This window comes from Hypanus sabinus, chromosome 7 (assembly GCF_030144855.1).
Source record: "Hypanus sabinus isolate sHypSab1 chromosome 7, sHypSab1.hap1, whole genome shotgun sequence".
NCBI classification, from domain to species: Eukaryota; Metazoa; Chordata; class Chondrichthyes; order Myliobatiformes; family Dasyatidae; genus Hypanus; species Hypanus sabinus.
In genome coordinates, this window is record NC_082712.1 from 92,907,883 (window position 1) to 92,924,928 (window position 17,046).

Consider the following 17,046-nt stretch of genomic DNA (forward strand, 5'->3'; position numbering starts at 1 on the left):
ATCCACAAACTTTGCGACAAACCCATCAATTCCATCATCTAAATCATTGACATAAAATGTAAAAAGAATCAGTCCCAACACAGACCCCTGTGGAACACCACTAGTTACCAGCAGCCAACCAGAAAAGGCTCCCTTTATTCCCACTCTGCCTCCTGCCAATCAGCCACTGCTTAATCCATGCTAGAATCTTTCCTGTAATACCATAGCTTGTTAAGCAGCCTCATGTGTGGCACCTTGTCAGAGGCCTTCTGAAAATCCAAGTACACAACATCCACTGATTCTCCTGTCTATCCTGCTTGTTATTTCTTCAAAGAATTTCAACAGGTTTATCAGGTAATATTTTCCCTTGAAGAAACTATGCTGACTACGGCCTATTTTATCACATGCCTCCAAGTAGCCTGAGACCTCATCCTTAACAATCGACTTTCCAACCACTGAGTTCAGACTAACGGCCTATAGATTCCAAATCACGAACAAGAGAAAATCTGCAGATGCTGGAACTCCAAGCAACACACACAAAATGCTGGAGGAGCTCAGCAGGTCAGGCAGTGGCCATGGAAATGAACAAAAAGTCAATGTTTGAGTCCAAGACCCTTCTTCGGGACGGGTAAAGGGGGAAGATGCCAAAATAAAAATTTAGGGAGGACGGGAAGGAGGAGAGCTGGAAGGTTAATGGTGAAGCCAGGAGGGTGGGAAAGGTAAAGGGCTGGACAGGAAAGAATCTGGTAGGAGAGGAGAGTGGACAATAGGAGAAAGGTAAGCAGGAGGGGACCCAGGAGGAGGTGATAGAGTTAGGGGACCAGAGTGGGGAATAAAAAGAGGGGAGGGGGTGGTTTACTGGAAGGAGAAATCAATATTCATACCATCAGGTTGGAGGTTACCTAGATGGAATATAAGGAATATTCCATCCTGGCAAAAGAGGAGGCCATGGACCGACACATCAGAACAGGAACGGGAATCGATTTGAAATGTTTGGCCAGCAGGAAGCTCTGCTTTTGGTAGATGGATTTTATATCATCAGCTGTACATGTGTAACTGTTCAGTAATAATAGTGAACCTGATCCTGCGTTTTTTCTCTGCAGTCTGCCACTGAATCTATAGATCACCCTTTATCACTGGAATGTGTTTATCTGTCTCTGCAGTCGGAGTATGAGACTGCTCATATTCACGGCAGCTCAGTAACCTAGCGGTCAGTGCAACACTTCACAGTGCCAGCGATCACCCATTGCGGTTCAGTGGCTGTCACAGTCTATCGGAGTCTCTACCTTCTCCGTGACTGTGTGGGTTTCCTCCCACATTCTAAAGACGTACATCTAGGGCTAGTGAGTGGCCATGTTACATTGGTGCTGGAAATGTGGAGAGACTTGTGGGCTGCCCTAAGCACAGTCCTCGAAGTGTATTTGTCATGGACACAAACTGCATTTTACTGCATGTTTCAAGATAAGTGACAAACAAAGCTCATCTTTAATCTCCTTTTTGTTATCTATGAGATGACAACTGCTTTGTTCCTTATCTTTCTCTAGTCATTCTTCGCCCTTGTAGCGTCTAATAAACAGCCATAACAACCAAGTCTTATGCTTCATTCTTTACTTCCGCAGAGCCTCCGGGTCAGTGCGACCAGACCCAATATCGGTCATTTGGTCTCTTCCCTCAGGGGGTGAATGAGCACCGGGTCGGATTAAAATGGTCAGGGTGCCAGGGTTGGAGGTGAGGGACGATCCACCTTGGCTCGCTGCTCTGCGGAGTTTGCTCGTCTCTGCGCTGGACTGAGGACGTGGCCCGCAACCTGTGGATTTCAGGATCGGCTGCAGTGATGCCTGTCTTTGTGGCGGGGTTTGCTCGGGCCTTGAGGCTGCTTAATAAGAAAAAATCCTACGGTGATACAGGAGAGATACTGGCATGGATAGAGGAAGGGCTGACAGGCAGGAGGCGGCGAGTGGGAACACAGGGGGCTGCCGGAGACTAGTGGTGTTCCTCAGGGTCAGTATTGGGACTGCTACTTCTCACATTGCTTGTCAGTGATTTAGAACATGAAATTGCCGGCTTTGTGGCAAAGTCTGCAGATGATACAAAAATAGGTGGAGGAGTGGGTAGTGCTGAGGAAGCAATGTGATTGCAGCAGGACTTAGACAAATTGGAAGAATGGGCAAAAAAGTGGCAGATGGACTCCAGAATTGGGAAATGTATGACAATGTATTTTGGTAAAAGGAACAATAATGCGGACTATTAACTAAATGAGGAAGAGGTTCAAACATCAGAAGTGCAGATGGACTAAGGAGTCCTCGTGCAAGACTCCCAGAAGGTTAATTTACAGGTTGAGTCTGTGGTAAAGAAGGCAAATGCAATGTTGGCATTTATTTCAAGGGGAATAGAATATAAAAACAAGGAGATAATGCTGAGCTTTTATAAGACGTTAGTCAGGCTGCACTTGGAGTATTGTCAACCGTTTTAGGCCCCATATCTCAGAAATGACGTGTTGTCGTTGGAGAGAGTCCAGAGGAGGTTCACGAGGATAATTCCGGGAATGAAAAGGTTAACATATGAGGGGCATTTGGCAGCTTTGGGCCTGTACTCACAGAAACTTAGACCAATGAGGGGGAATCTCATTGAAACTACTGAATGTTGAAAGGACAAGATAGGGTGGATGTGGAGAGGATTGGTGGGGGTATGCAGAACTAGAGGGCACAGCCTCAAAGTTCAGGGGCAGCCTCTTAGAACAGGAGGAAGAGCTTCTTTAGCCAGAGAGTAGTACATTTAAGGCAGATGTTGATCGTTTCAGGCCATTGCAGCTGATGGTTAACTGGAGTAGAGCAAAGACCTGCAAATGGGCTTCCTGAGTTAGGGGAGGTAACAGTCTGAAACAAAAGGTTTTTGACATTGTAGATAATTGGTTAGTTAGGTAGCTAGTGTAGTCTGAATTATGTTCTCATGCACCAAGTGAACTCATTCTCCTCTGAAATAATTTTCCACATGAATTGTCACTGTATGGTCAAAGAATACTGGGAAAAGTGTGTCTTACCTAATATTTGTTGTATGGTGATTTTAAGATATTAAGAAACCCTTTTGCTTTCATGTTACATTGATCTTGCCACTTTATGTGCTAATGATAGTTATCTGCTGGAAATGATTTTAAAATATTGCCAAGACATTTTCAGTCTGTTTAGTGGAACTTCCTGCAATCCGGTATTTTTCCCTTTTGAGTTTAATATATTTGGTGTTATTGTCCCAGAATCTAGGAGGTGGCTGTTTAGTTTTTGGAAAGAAGCATTTAACTATTGCAATTCTCAGATTATTTTCCTCATTGTTTTTGATTTTACCTGGTTATATGGTCGGTACAACAAGGGCCTGTAATATGCTGTTAATTTCTGTTTCCTGATCAGTCGGGGCATCAAAGGGTATGTGACAAGGCAGTTGTATGTGGTTGAGCCATGATGGAATGGCGGAGCAGACTCGATGGGCTGAATGGCCTAATTCTGCTCCTATGTTTTATGGTCTCTGTGTTGGACTGAGGCTGTGACCTGCAACTAGTGGACTTCTGGATCAGCTGCAGTGATGCCTGGCCACGTGAACTTCAGTCCTGAACACTGTTTGTTCATTGTTATTGTTACAATTTGTTATTTTTTCTCCTTTTTCTCTCTCTGCACTCTGGGTGTGTTTTTTTTTAATGGGTTTGATTGGGTTTCTTTGTTTCGTGGTTGCTTGCAAGGAGGAGAGTCTCAAAGTTGTATACTTTAATAATACATGTAACTTTGAACTTTGACTGGGAGACTCTCAATCTTTCACCCCCATAGAGAAGAAATTTCTATGCACCTTAGTTTCAAATGGCCAATGTAGGGTCTAGTGCTAGTGACACTGTTCCAGAGATATCTCAGGGTGGAGACAAATAAATAGCCGAGAGATCGAGGAATTCAGGGTTTCGGGATCTTATACGGAAGTCAGAACCAGTGTACATCAGCTGAGGAGTGGTGGGGCAGGCTTGAGGGGCCAAGAGGCCTCCTCCTCCGGCTCTTTTGCTTTCCTGTGAAGCTGCCATTGAAAGTGTTTGCCCCCAAATCCCTTGAGGTGATTTGCCCCGGATCAAATCCTGCTGGTTAATGCCCATTGCTCCACAAGAACTCAGAGAAGTTAGGAATCAGCATTGTAACTGGGTTCTATATTGAGTAGGAGGAGTTGAATTGTTCAGCAGGCAGCTGGTAATGTAGCATGGCAAGGACGTTGCGTAACATGGCCACATTTTGACTGAAATTCTTTTCAAATCAACACCCACAAAATGCCGGAGGAGCTCAGCAGGTCAGACAGCATCTATGGTGGGGAACAGACATTCGATGTTTTGGGCAGAGACCCTTCATTAGGCAGGTGTACCCTCCACTTTTCTCATGATTTTCTAAGACAATAGACAATAGGTGCAGAAGTAGACCATTCGGCCCTTTGAGCCTTCACCGCCATTTTGAGATCATGGCTGATCAACTACTATCAATACCCGGTTCCTGCCTTATCCCCATATCCCTTGATTCCCCTATCCATAAGATACCTATCTAGCTCCTTCTTGAAAGCAGCCAGAGAATTGGCCTCCACTACCTTCCGAGGCAGTGCATTCCAAACACCCACAACTCTGGGAGAAGAAGTTTTTCCTTAACTCTGTCCTAAATGACCAACCCCTTATTCTTAAACCATGCCCTCTGGTACTGGACTCTCCCAGCATCTGGAACATATTTCCTGCCTCTATCTTGTCCAATCCCTTAATAATCTTATATGTTTCAATCAGATCCCCTCTCAATCTCCTTAATTCCAACATGTACAAGCCCAGTCTCTCTAACCTCTCTGCGTAAGACAGTCCAGACATCCCAGGAATTAACCTCGTGAATCTACGCTGCACTTCCTCTACAGCCAGGATGTCCTTCCTTAACCCTGGAGACCAAAACTGTACACAATACTCCAGGTGTGGTCTCACCAGGACTCTGTACAAATGCAAGAGAATTTCCTTGCTCTTGTACTCAATTCCCTTTGTAATAAAGGCCAACATTCCATTAGCCTTCTTCACTGCCTGCTGCACTTGCTCATTCACCTTCAGTGACTGATGAACAAGGACTCCTAGATCTCTTTGTATTTCTCCATTACCTAACTCTACACCGTTCAAATAATAATCTGCCTTCCTGTTCTTACTCCCAAAGTGGATAACCTCACACTTATTCACATTAAACGCCATCTGCCAAGTATCTGCCCACTCACCCAGCCTATCCAAGTCACCCTGAATTCTCCTAACATCCTCATCACATGTCACACTGCCACCCAGCTTAGTATCATCAGCAAACTTGCTGATGTTATTCTCAATGCCTTCATCCAAATCGTTAACGTAAATGGTAAACAGCTGTGGTCCCAATACTGAGTCCTATGGCACCCCACTAGTCACCACCTGCCATTCCGAGAAACACCCATTCACCGCTACCCTTTGCTTTCTATCTGCCAACCAGTTTTCTATCCATGTCGATGCCTTCCCCCCGATGCCCTGAGCTTTGATTTTACCCACCAATCTTCTATGTGGGACCTTATCAAATGCCTTCAGAAAATCGAGGTACACAACATCCACTGGATCTCCCCCGTCTAACTTCCTGGTTACACCCTCGAAAAACTCCAACAGATTAGTCAAGCATGATTTACCCTTGGTAAATCCATGCTGGCTCGGCCCAATCCTATCACTGCTATCTAGATATGCCACTATTTCATCCTTAATAATGGACTCTAGAATCTTTCCCACCACCGATGTCAGGCTGACAGGTGGATAGTTCTCTGTTTTCTCCCTCCCTCCTTTCTTAAAAAGTGGGATAACATTAGCCATTCTCCAATCCTCAGGAACTGATCCTGAATCTAAGGAACATTGGGAAATGATTACCAATGCATCCGCAATTTCCAGGGCCACCTCTTTTAGTACCCTAGGGTGCAGACCAACTGGACCTGGGGATTTGTCAGCCTTCAGTCCCATCAGTCTTCTCATCACCGTTTCCTTCCGAATGTCAATCTGTTTCATTTCCTCTGTTACCCTATGTCCTTGGCCCATCCATACATCTGGGAGATTGCTTGTGTCTTCCTTAGTGAAAACAGATCTAAAGTACTCATTAAATTCTTCTGCCATTTCTCTGTTTCCCGTAACAATTTCACCCAATTCATTCTTCAAGGGCCCAACATTGTTCTTAACTATCTTCTTTCTCTTCACATCCCTAAAAAAAGCTTTTGCTATCCTCCTTTATATTCCTGGCTAGCTTGCATTCGTACTTCATTTTTTCTCCCCGTATTGTCTTTTTAGTTAAGTTCTGTTGATTCTTAAAAACTTCCCAATCATCTGTCCTTCCCCTCACCTTAGCTCTGCATTATTTCCTTTTTTTTAAATGCTATGCAGTCTCTGACTTCCTTTGTCAACCACTGAGGCCCCTTTCCCCCCTTTGAATCCTTCCTTCTCTGGGGGATGAACTGATTTTGCACCTTGTGTATTATTCCCAAGAATACCTGCCATTGCTGTTCCACTGTCTTTTCTGCTAGGCTATCCGTCCAGTCAACTTTGGTCAGCTCCTCCCTCATGGCTCCATAGTTTCCCCTGTTCAACTGCAACACTGCCACCTCCGAGCTGCCCTTATCCTTCTCAAATTGCAGATAAAAGCTTATATTGTGATCACTACCTCCTAATGGCTCCTTTACTGCGAGATCGCTTATCAAATCCTGTTCATTACATAACACTATATCCAGAATAGTCTTGTCCCTGGTCGGCTCTCGTACAAGCTGTTCCAAGAATGCATCCCGTAGGCACTCTACAAACTCTCTATCCTGTGGTCCAGCACCAACCTGATTCTCCCGGTTCACCTGCATGTTGAAATCCCCCATAACTACTGTGACATTACCTTTGCCACATGCCAATGTTAACTCCCTATTCAACTTGCACCCAATATCCATGCTACTGTTTGGTGGCCTGTAGACAACACCCATTTGGGTCCTTTTGCCCTTACTGTTCCTCATTTCTATCCACACAGACTCTACTTCTCCTGAACCTATGTCCCCCCTTGCAAAGGACTGAATCTCATTCCTCACCAACAGGGCCACCCCACCCCCTCTGCCCACATTTCTGTTCCTACGATAGCACGTATACCCTTGTACATTCATTTCCCAGGTCTGATCTCCCTGCGGCCATGTCTCCGTTATCCCAACAACATCATAGTTACCCATTTGCACCTGGGCTTCAAGCTCATCCGCCTTATTCCTGACACCGTGCATTCAGATATAGAATTTTTAACCCATTTCTCCTCTCTCTGTTTGAATCGCTGCTTATTGTGCTTAATCCAGCTCCCCAAACTCCCATCGGGCTATATGTCCCTAGATTTTATAAGGTCATCCCCTCAGTCTCCTGTGCTCATACACCCAGTCTCTCCTCCTAACTCATGCTCTCCGGTCCCCATAACGTCCTTCTGAAGCTCCTCTGCACCTCCACAGATGCTGCTCAACCTGCCCAGTTCCTCCAGTGCCTTTCACCCAGCTCCAGGATTGCCGGGTTACAGTGAGCGGCTGTAACGCTGATGGGGAAGAGATCACAGGCATCTGTCAGACCTATTGGTGAGCGGGGAGACTGTAATTCTACAGCTGACACCATCTGGTGGTGTACTGCACAGAGTGTGTGTGTGTGTGTGTGGGGGGGGGGGGGGGGGTGTTACCAATATCATAAAATAAAGGCAAAGGTTATTTTTGTTCTAAAAGCGTTGGGATATAGTCATGTCACTTGAGGAAGGATATACATACATATACAAGGACTTTACCAAGGTTTTTGACAATGTCCAGCATGGTAGGCTGGCCCATTAGAAACTGGAGCAGGCGTTGGCCATCCAGTCCGTTGAGCCTGCTCCGTCATTCAATAAGATCATGGCTGATCTGGCCATGGACTCATCTCCACCTACCCCCCCTTCTCCCTTTAATTCCCCTACTATGCAAAAATATATCCAACCTTGTCCTAAATCTACTCCACCAAACCTGGAGGTTATGTCCCTTAGTTCTAGTCTCAGCTACCAGTGGAAACAACTTTCCTGCCTTCACCTGATAGAGACTGTATCCCTTTCAGAATTTTGTATATTTCTTTAAGATCTCCTTTCATTCTTCTGAATTCCAGAGAGTATAGTCCCAGGCGACTCAATCTGTCCTCACAGTCTAACTCCCTCATCTCTGGAACCAACCTGGTGAACTTCCTCTGCACCGCCTCCAAAGCCAGTATATCCTCCTTCAAATAAGGAGACCAGAACTGCACGCAGTACTCCAGGTGCAGGCTCTCCAGTACCCTGTATAGTTGCAGCATAACCTCCCCGCTCTTAAATTCAATCCCAATAGCAATGAAGGCTAACATCCCATTTGCCTTCTTGATAACCTGCTGCATCTGCAAACCAACCTTTTGTGATTCATGCACAAGCACTCCCAAGTCCCTCTGCACAGCAGCATGCTGCAATCTTTTACTGTTTAAATAATAATCTGCTCTTTCATTTTTCCTTCCAAAGTGGATGACCTCGCATTTACCAACATTGTACTCCATCTGCCAGACCCCTGACCACTCTCTTAACCTATCTATATCTCTCTGCAGACTCTCTGTATCTTCTGCACAATTTGCTTTTCCACTCAATTTGGTGTTATAAACAAACTTAGATACACTACACTCAGTCCCCTCTTCCAGATCGTTAGTGTATATCAAGAACAGTTGCAGGCCCAGTACCGACCCCTGTGGCACACTGCTCACCACTGATTGCCAACCAGAGTAACACCCATGTGTCCCAACTCTCTGCTTTCTATTAGTTACTCAATCCTTTATTCATACTAATACATCACTTCCAACTCAATGCATCCTTATCTCATGGATAAGTCTTCTATGTGGCACCTTATCAAAGACCTTTTGGAAATCCAAGTAAATAATATCCATCTGTTCCCCTCTATCCGCTGCACTCACTGTATCCTCAAAGAACTCTAGTAAGTTTGTCAAACAGGACCTGCATTTACTGAACCTATGCTGCATCTGCCTGATGGATCCATTCCTTTCAGTTAACTATTTCTTCTTTAATGACATCTTCAAGCATTTTGCCAACCACAGATATTAAACTAACTGGCGTATAGTTACCTGCCTCGTGCCTATATCCTTTTTTGAACAATGGCATTACACTCACTGTTTTCCTATACGCCGGGACCTGTCCCGAGTCGAGAGAATTTTGGTAAATCATCACCAAAGCCTCTACTATAACATCTGCCATTTCTTCATCAGGACCAAGGGATCTTCAGACCCACAAGTTTGCACGACAGTACCTCTTTAGTGATAACTACTGTATCGAGGTCCTCACCTCCCATCGCATCCATAACATCTCTCTTTGGCACGTTAGATGTGTCCTCCACCATGAAGACTGACACAAAATAGTCATTCAAAGCCTGTCACTTCCACATTACCCAATATCAATTTCCTCTTCTCGTCTTCTAAGGGACCTATGTTCACTTCTGCTTTATATAACTATAAAAACTTAGTTTATTTTTATATTTTCAGCTAGTTTATTTTCATAATCTATCTTCCCTTTCTTTATTGCTCATTTAGTGGTTCTTTGTTGCTTTTTAAAGTTTTTACAATCTTCCAGTTTCCCACTACTCTTAGTGATTTTGTATACACGATCTCTTAGTTTGATGCCTTCTTTCAGTTCCTTTGTTACCCAAGTCTGGCTCTCCCCACCCTTGCTGTCCTTGCTTTTAACTGGAATATACTTTTGTTGAGCACCGTGAATAATCTCTTTGAAAGTCTTCCACTGTTCCTGAACTGTCCCACCATATAACCAGTCTACACTAGCCAAATTCTCTCTCATTCCATTGTAGTCTCCATTGTTTAGGCATAATACACAGGTTTTAGATCGAACTATTGCACCTTCCATTTGTACGAGAAACTCAATCATACTTTCCAAGTATCACTCTTTCCAAGAGGATCCCTCACTACAAGATCAGTCACTAATTTTACCTGCCTCATTACACAGGACCAGATCTAAGATATTGCATTCCCTTGTAGGTTCAGTAGCCTGCTGTTTAAGAAAGCTATCACCTGAAGTCCTCCTCAAGACTGCCTCGACCAACTTGATTCACCCGATCTATGTGCAAGTTAGACCCCCACGATAACTGCTGTTCCATTCTTACATACCTTGGATATTTCTGTTTATTGTCTGTGCAACCGTAATGTTATTATTCGGTGGCCGATAGACAACTCCCACTTTTCCCTTTACTATTCCTAATCTCGACCCAGATGGATTCAACAATCTGCTATCCTTCCATATAACCTGATATCCTTGGGTATTTAATTCCCAATCCTCTCCACCCTGCAACCACATCTCTGTAATGGTCACTAAGTTATACTCCCTTGTACTGCTTTATGCCACAGGTTCACTGACCTTGTTTCAAATACCTCGGGCATTAAAATAAAGTTCCCTCACACTCATTGTGCTTTTAAAACTTTGTAATCTTTTTCTCTTTTGTGCTTGATTATTTTTTCACCTATTACTTTTCTCTTTTTTATCTTTCATTTTTTCTTTATCTTTATCCACACTTTTCTTTTTACTTTATCCATATTTCTCCAATCTTCTGAACCCAACCCCCTAGTCATGCAATTCACTAGGATCCAGGTCCCATCATGGTTCACGTGGAGCCCATCCCATTGATACAGCTCCCTCCTTCCCCAATACTGGTGCCACTTTCCCTTGAATTCAAGCCCACTTCTCCCACACCAATCCTTCAGCCAACATTTAACTCTCTATTCTTCTTGACCTTATGCCAAGTTGCACGCGGCTCAGGTAGTAATTCAGAGATTTACTTCATCTTTTCAAGGATTTCAAGTTCCCTGGCCCACATCATCTCATTCTTTACTATGGATGTCCAGTCCCTATACACCTCCATCCCCCACCAGGAAGGGCTCAAAGCTCTCCTTTTCTTACTGGACACCAGACCCAACCAGTTCCCCTCCACCACCTCCTCCGACTAGTGGAACTTGTCCTCGTTCTTAATAATCTCTCCTTTGGGTCCTCCCACTTCCTTCAAACAACAAGGGTAACCATGGGCACTTTCATGGGTCCCAGCTATGGCTGCCTGTTTATTGGCTACATGGAATAGTCCATGTTCCAAGCCTACACTGGTGACTGTCCCGCACTTTTCCTACACTACATCGACGACTGCATTGGTGCTGCTTCCTGCACCCGTACTGAACTCGACAATTTCATCCACTTTACCTCCAACATCCACCCTGCCCTCAAATTCACCTGATCAGTTTCCAACACTTCCCTTCCTTTTCTCAATCTGTCTCTATCTCCGGAGACAGCTTATTCACCGATGTCTATTACAAACCCACACCCTACCTAGACTATACCTCGTCCCAACCTACTACTCACAAAAACACCATCCCCTTCTCTCAATTCCTCCGTCAACACTGCATCTGCTCTCAGAATGAGGCTTTCCATTCTAGAATGAAGGCAATGTCCCCCTTTTTCAAAGGGGCTTCCCTTCCTCCACCATCAACACTGCTTTCAATCATGTCTCTTCCATTTCACGCATATCTGCTCTTACCCCAACATTCTGCCACCTTATCAGGGATAGGGTACTTCTTGTCCTCATCTACCACCCCACCAGCCTCTGGGTCCAGCACATAATTCTCCGAAACTTCCGCCACCTCCAATGGGATCCCACCACCAAGCACCTCTCTCCCCGTTAGGGTCATTTACTGTGTTTTGTGCTCCCGGTGCAGTCTCCTGTACATCGGTGAGACCGGACGTAGACTGGAAGACTACCTTGCTGAGTATCTATGCTCGTCTGCCAGAACAAGCAGGGTCTCCCAATGGCCACCCATTTTAATTCCACTTTCCATTCCCATTCCGATATGTCCTTCCATGGCCTCCTCCATTGTTGTGGTAAGAACACCACCTCATATTCCGTTTGGGTAGACTCCAACCTGCTGGCACGAACATCGATTTTTCAAACTCCCTGTGATACCCCCAACCCCGCCCTTCTCAATTTCCCATCTCCTTTTCCCTCTCTCACCTCATCTCCTTGCCCACCATCACCTCCCTCCGGTGTTCCTTCCCCCTTTTTTCTTTCTTCCATGGCCTCCCGTCTCTTTCACCAATCAACTACCCAGCTCTTTACTTCATCCCTCCCCCTCCAGGTTTCACTTGGTAATTCTCTATTCACCCACCAAACTTTTAAATCTACTCCTCAGCTTTTTTCCTCCAGTTCTGCTGAAGGGTTTCGGCCGAAATGTTGGCTGTACGTCTTTCCATTGATGTTGCCTGGCCAGCAGAGTTCCTCCAGCATTTTTCGTGTGTGTTAATCCAGAGATCATTACCTTTTTGGTTCTGATTTTTAATTTAGTCCCTAGCTGCTCAAATACTCCCAGCAGAACCTTCTTCTACCCATGTCATTGGTACCCACATGGACCACAACTGGATTTTTCCCCTCCCACTGCAAATTCCTCCGCAGGTCAGATAAGATGTCCCGAACGTGGGCAACACACTCTTCAGGGCCCTCTATCCTCGTGACAGAACGCTGTCTATTCCCCTGACTATACTATCCCCAATTACCACAACATTTCTCTTCTCTCCCCCCTCTTGAATGGTTCCTTGAACTATGGTTGCTCATCCTTCCTGCAGCCCCCACCCTCATCCACACAGGGAGCAAGAATCTCAAACCTGTTGGACAAGCTCAAGGGCTGAGGCTCCTCCAGCACTGTCTCTTGTATCCCACTACCTGCTTCACTCGCAGTCCCTGACCACAGACGGAATATGAGGCAGCTAATCTAACGGGTGTGACTACCCCTGAAGCAGAGAATTCAGGTAACTCTGCCCCTCCCTGATGTGTTTGAAGCTCAGATTCCAGTTCATCAGCTTTGATCCTGAGTTCCTTGAGCAGCCAACACTTGCTGCAGATGTGGTCACCAGAAACCACAATGAGTTGCAGCTACAGCACATCACCTGATCCTGCATCATCCCTTTATTATTAGCTGTAACTTAGTGACTTTTTATTCAACTACCTCAACAGCCTTACCTGTGCCTCTCCACCAAAGCCTCAAGTTCCCACTCCCTCATTGGTCCACTCACACAAAGGCCACTCCGCTTTGACCCCGCTTTACTTTTATTTGCTCCTGCTAATGAATCGTGAATCGACTGGTCCATCGCTAATGTGCCGAGCCCCACAAAATGCTCCTTTTTAAACTCTTCTCTCCGACCTGTGCAAAGCTCGTTCTCTCAGCAAACTGACTGGTCCACCACTGGTGATGCATTTTATAATTTTATATTTTATCGAGACAAGATATACAGCAAATGGTATGACCTTGGAGAGAGTTGTAGGATGGAAAGACCTGGGGTATAAATACATAGCACCTCAAAGGTGTAAAGGTAAATGAACATAGCTAAACAAGTCAAGACATTGGGTCCAATAGCTTAATTCGGCTCCTTTGAGTCTGCTCCACCATTTCATCATGGCTGATCCACTTCCCTCTCAACCCCAGTCTCCTACTTCCCAAGAACCTTTCTTGTCCTGACCAATTAAGAACTTATCAAACTCTGCCTTAAATATATCCAATGTCTTGATCTCCACAGCTGCCTGCAGCAATGAATTCCACAGATTTACCAGCCTCTGGCTAAAGGAATAGCTCCTCATTTCTGTTCTAAATGGACATCTATTTTGCGGCTGTACCCTTTGGTCCTCGACTCCCTCACCACAGGAAACATCCTCTCCACCGTTCTAAATTCCAGCGAGTGCAGGCTGAGCTATCAAACACTCCTCATACCCTTTCTTCTCAGAATCAATCTCACAAACCTCCTCTGAACCCTCTCCAATGTGAGGTCATACTTACATAGTACTTAGTAATAGCAACTGCATTCACTTCTGCACTCTGACACTCTCAAACTTCTGGCATACTACTAGTCCTTCACAGTAAGACTGATGCAAGATATTTACCCAGGTTGTCTGATTTTCCAGCTATACAATATCTACTCTCACCTCTCTTTTACGTATCTGATAAAAAATTTTAGTATCCCCTTTGATATTATTGGCTAGCTTACCTTCATACTTCATCTCTTCCTCCTTTATGGCTTATTTTAGTTGCTTATCAAGGATACAGGCAGGTATAATTACAATGTTGAAAAGACATTTGGACAGGTATATGGGTAGGAAAGGTTTGGAGGGATATGTGTCAAATGGTAGTTCAGCTAGAGAACTTGGTCAGCACAGACAAGTTGGGCCAAAGGGGCTGTTTCTGCGCTGTATGGCTCCAGAAACATAGAAATGTAGAAAACATACAGCACAATACAGGCCCTTCAGCCCACAAAGCTGTGCTGAGCATGTCCTTACCTTTGAGCTACCTAAGCTTCACCCATAGCCCTCTGTTTTTCTGAGCTCCACGTAGCCATCCAGGAGTCTCTGAAAAGACCCTATCGTTTCTGCCTCTACCACCGTTGCTGGCAGCCCATTCCACGCACTCACCACTCTGCATAAACAACTTACCCTGACATCTCCTCTGTACCTACTTCCAAGCACCTTAAAATATGCCCTCTTGTGCCAGCCGTTTCAGCCCCGGGGAAAAGCCCGACTATCCACATGATCAATGCCTCTCATTATCTTGTATTTTCATCCCCTGTCGTTCCAAGGAGAAAGGCCGAATTCACACAACCTATTCTCATAAGGTACGTTCCCCAATCCAGGCAACATCCTTGTAAATCTCCTCTGCACCCTTTCTACGGTTTCCACATCCTTCCTGTAGTGAGGTGACCAGAACTGAACATAGTACTCCAAGTGGGGTCTGACCAGGGTCCTATACAGCTGCAACATTACCGGTTACTTATATAAGAAGCTGTTACTTATATGTCTGTTTATCATTCTTGCAAAGTGTACCTGAGTTGTGGTTGGTGGTTGCTGGAAAGGATTAAACTACATTAAGGCATCCATGTTATACAGTAACACTCACAAATTGCTGGAGGAACTCAGCTGGTCAGGCAGCATCTATGGAAGAGAATAAGCAGTTGATGTTTCGAGGAGGGGGAAAGAGTCAGAATAAGGTGCGGGGTGGGGGTGAGAAGAGGAGGAGGAAGAAGTGCAAGGCTGCAGGTGATAGGTGAAACTGGGAGAGGAGGAGGGTGTGAAGTAAAGAGCTCGGAAATTGATTGGTAAAAGCCTCAAAATGGACCTGGAAGCCATGTGGCACAAGATGGCGGTGAAGACAAGCTCCCAGGAGGGATACACGGCTGTGGCAGCGGGTCTGGGGGAGTACATGGTTGAAGGGTTGGAGGGCAGCAGAGGTCACAGAGTGGGAGTAGTGAGATAGTGTTTCACTGAACTCCGTTTGAAGGGAAGATTTAAACTTCTTCAGGGTAGGCATCCCTCGAAGAGACTATGCAGTGGAGCAGCAAATCATAAACAGGAGGAAATCTGCAGATGCTGGAAATCCAAAGCAACACTTAGTAAACAACCTTACCAACAAAGTTCTCCCAGGAAGACACAGGAGATTCTGCAGATGTTGGAGTAAGGCAAAGAAAAGTGCTTGAGGAACTCAGTGGGTCAGGCAGCATCTGTGAAAAGAAATGGACGGACGAGCCAAAGTGTCTGTACCTGCCTCTACCACTTCCTCTGGCAGAATGTTCCAAATATCCAGCACCTACTACATGAAATAAGTTGCCCCTCGGATCCCTTTTAAATCTTTATTTCACCTTAAACCTAAAGCCTGTAGTTTTTAAGTTCCCCTACCCTGGTGGGGGGGGGGGGGGGGGAGAAGACTTACCTTATCTAAGATCCTACACTCTAGGGAAACCTACCCAGTCTCTCCTTACAACTCGTGCTCTCCAGTCCCAGTAACATCCTTTTGAATCTTTTCTGTACCATCTGCTTGGAACTTAATGAAGATAAGTGCGAGCTATTGCACATCAGTAGGATCAACTTCGGTAGGGCACTGAGGAGTGTGGTAAAACTGAGGAATCTAGGAATGCAGGCCCATAATTCATTGAAAGTGGTGTCACAGTTCGATAGGTTTGTTCTTCGCACATTGGCCTTCACAAATCAAAGTATGGAATACATACTCCATATGTTATGTTGATGTATAAAACATTAGTGAGGCCTAATCTGAAGTATTGTGTGCAGTCTTGGTCACCTACCTACAGGTGGAAAGCATACAGAGAAAATTTACAAGGATGTTGCCGCGTCTGGAGTACCCCAGTTATATGGAAAAATTGAATAGGTTAGGACTTTATTCCTTGGAACGTTCAAGATTGAGAGGAGATTTGATAGAGGTATACAAAATTATGAGCGGTATAGATAGGGCAAGTACAAGCAGGCTTTTCCACTGAGGTTGGGTGAAACTAGAACTAGAGGTCATGGGTTAAGAGTGAATGGTGACGAGCACAGAAACATAGAAAACTTACAGGGCCTTCAGCCCACAATGTTGTGCTGAACATGTCCCTACCTTAGAAATTACTAGGGATACCCATAGCCCTCTATTTTTCTAAACTCCGTGTACATATCCAAAAGTCTCTTAAAAGACCTTATCGTATTTAAATACTTACCTTATAAATTCGGCCTGTCCCCTAAAACCCTCACTAATTTTTATAGGTGCACCGTAGAAAGCATTCTTCTAGGGTGCATCACAACCTGGTGTGGAAGTTATCCTGTCCCAAGACCGGAAGAAGCTGCAGAAGATCGTGAACACAGCCCAGCACATCACACTAACCAATCTTCCATTCTTGGACTCACTTTACACCACAAGCTGTCGGAGCTGTGCTGCCAGGATAATCAAGGACACAATCCACCCAGCCAACACACTTTTTGTCCCTCTTCCCTCTGGGAGAAGGTTCAGGAGCTTGAAGATTTGTACGGCCAGATTTGGGAACAGCTCCTTTCCAACTGTGATAAGACTGCTGAACAGATCCTGACCCGGATCTGGGCTGTACCTTCCGAATATCTGGACCTGACTTGCACTACCTTACTTTCCCTTGGATTTATACTTCAGGGAGTGCGAAACGCAAAATCAAATAT

At 45.1% G+C, this 17,046-nt stretch overlaps 1 protein-coding gene across 10 annotated transcripts in view; it reads right to left on the bottom strand.

The window, feature by feature from the left end:
* Positions 1-17,046, bottom strand: part of taf6 (TAF6 RNA polymerase II, TATA box binding protein (TBP)-associated factor) — a 73,039-nt gene that overhangs the window by 22,380 nt on the left and 33,613 nt on the right. For 3 of the 10 annotated variants that reach the window (XM_059975202.1, XM_059975201.1, XM_059975203.1), the window contains exon 17: positions 1,600-1,855. The exons of the other annotated variants lie outside the window; for them this stretch is intronic. In XM_059975202.1, coding sequence (XP_059831185.1) covers positions 1,651-1,855 — 205 coding nt within the window. In that variant the 3' untranslated portion in view covers positions 1,600-1,650. Of the gene's footprint in view, positions 1-1,599; positions 1,856-17,046 lie in introns of those variants that run through there. 10 annotated transcript variants of the gene reach the window in all.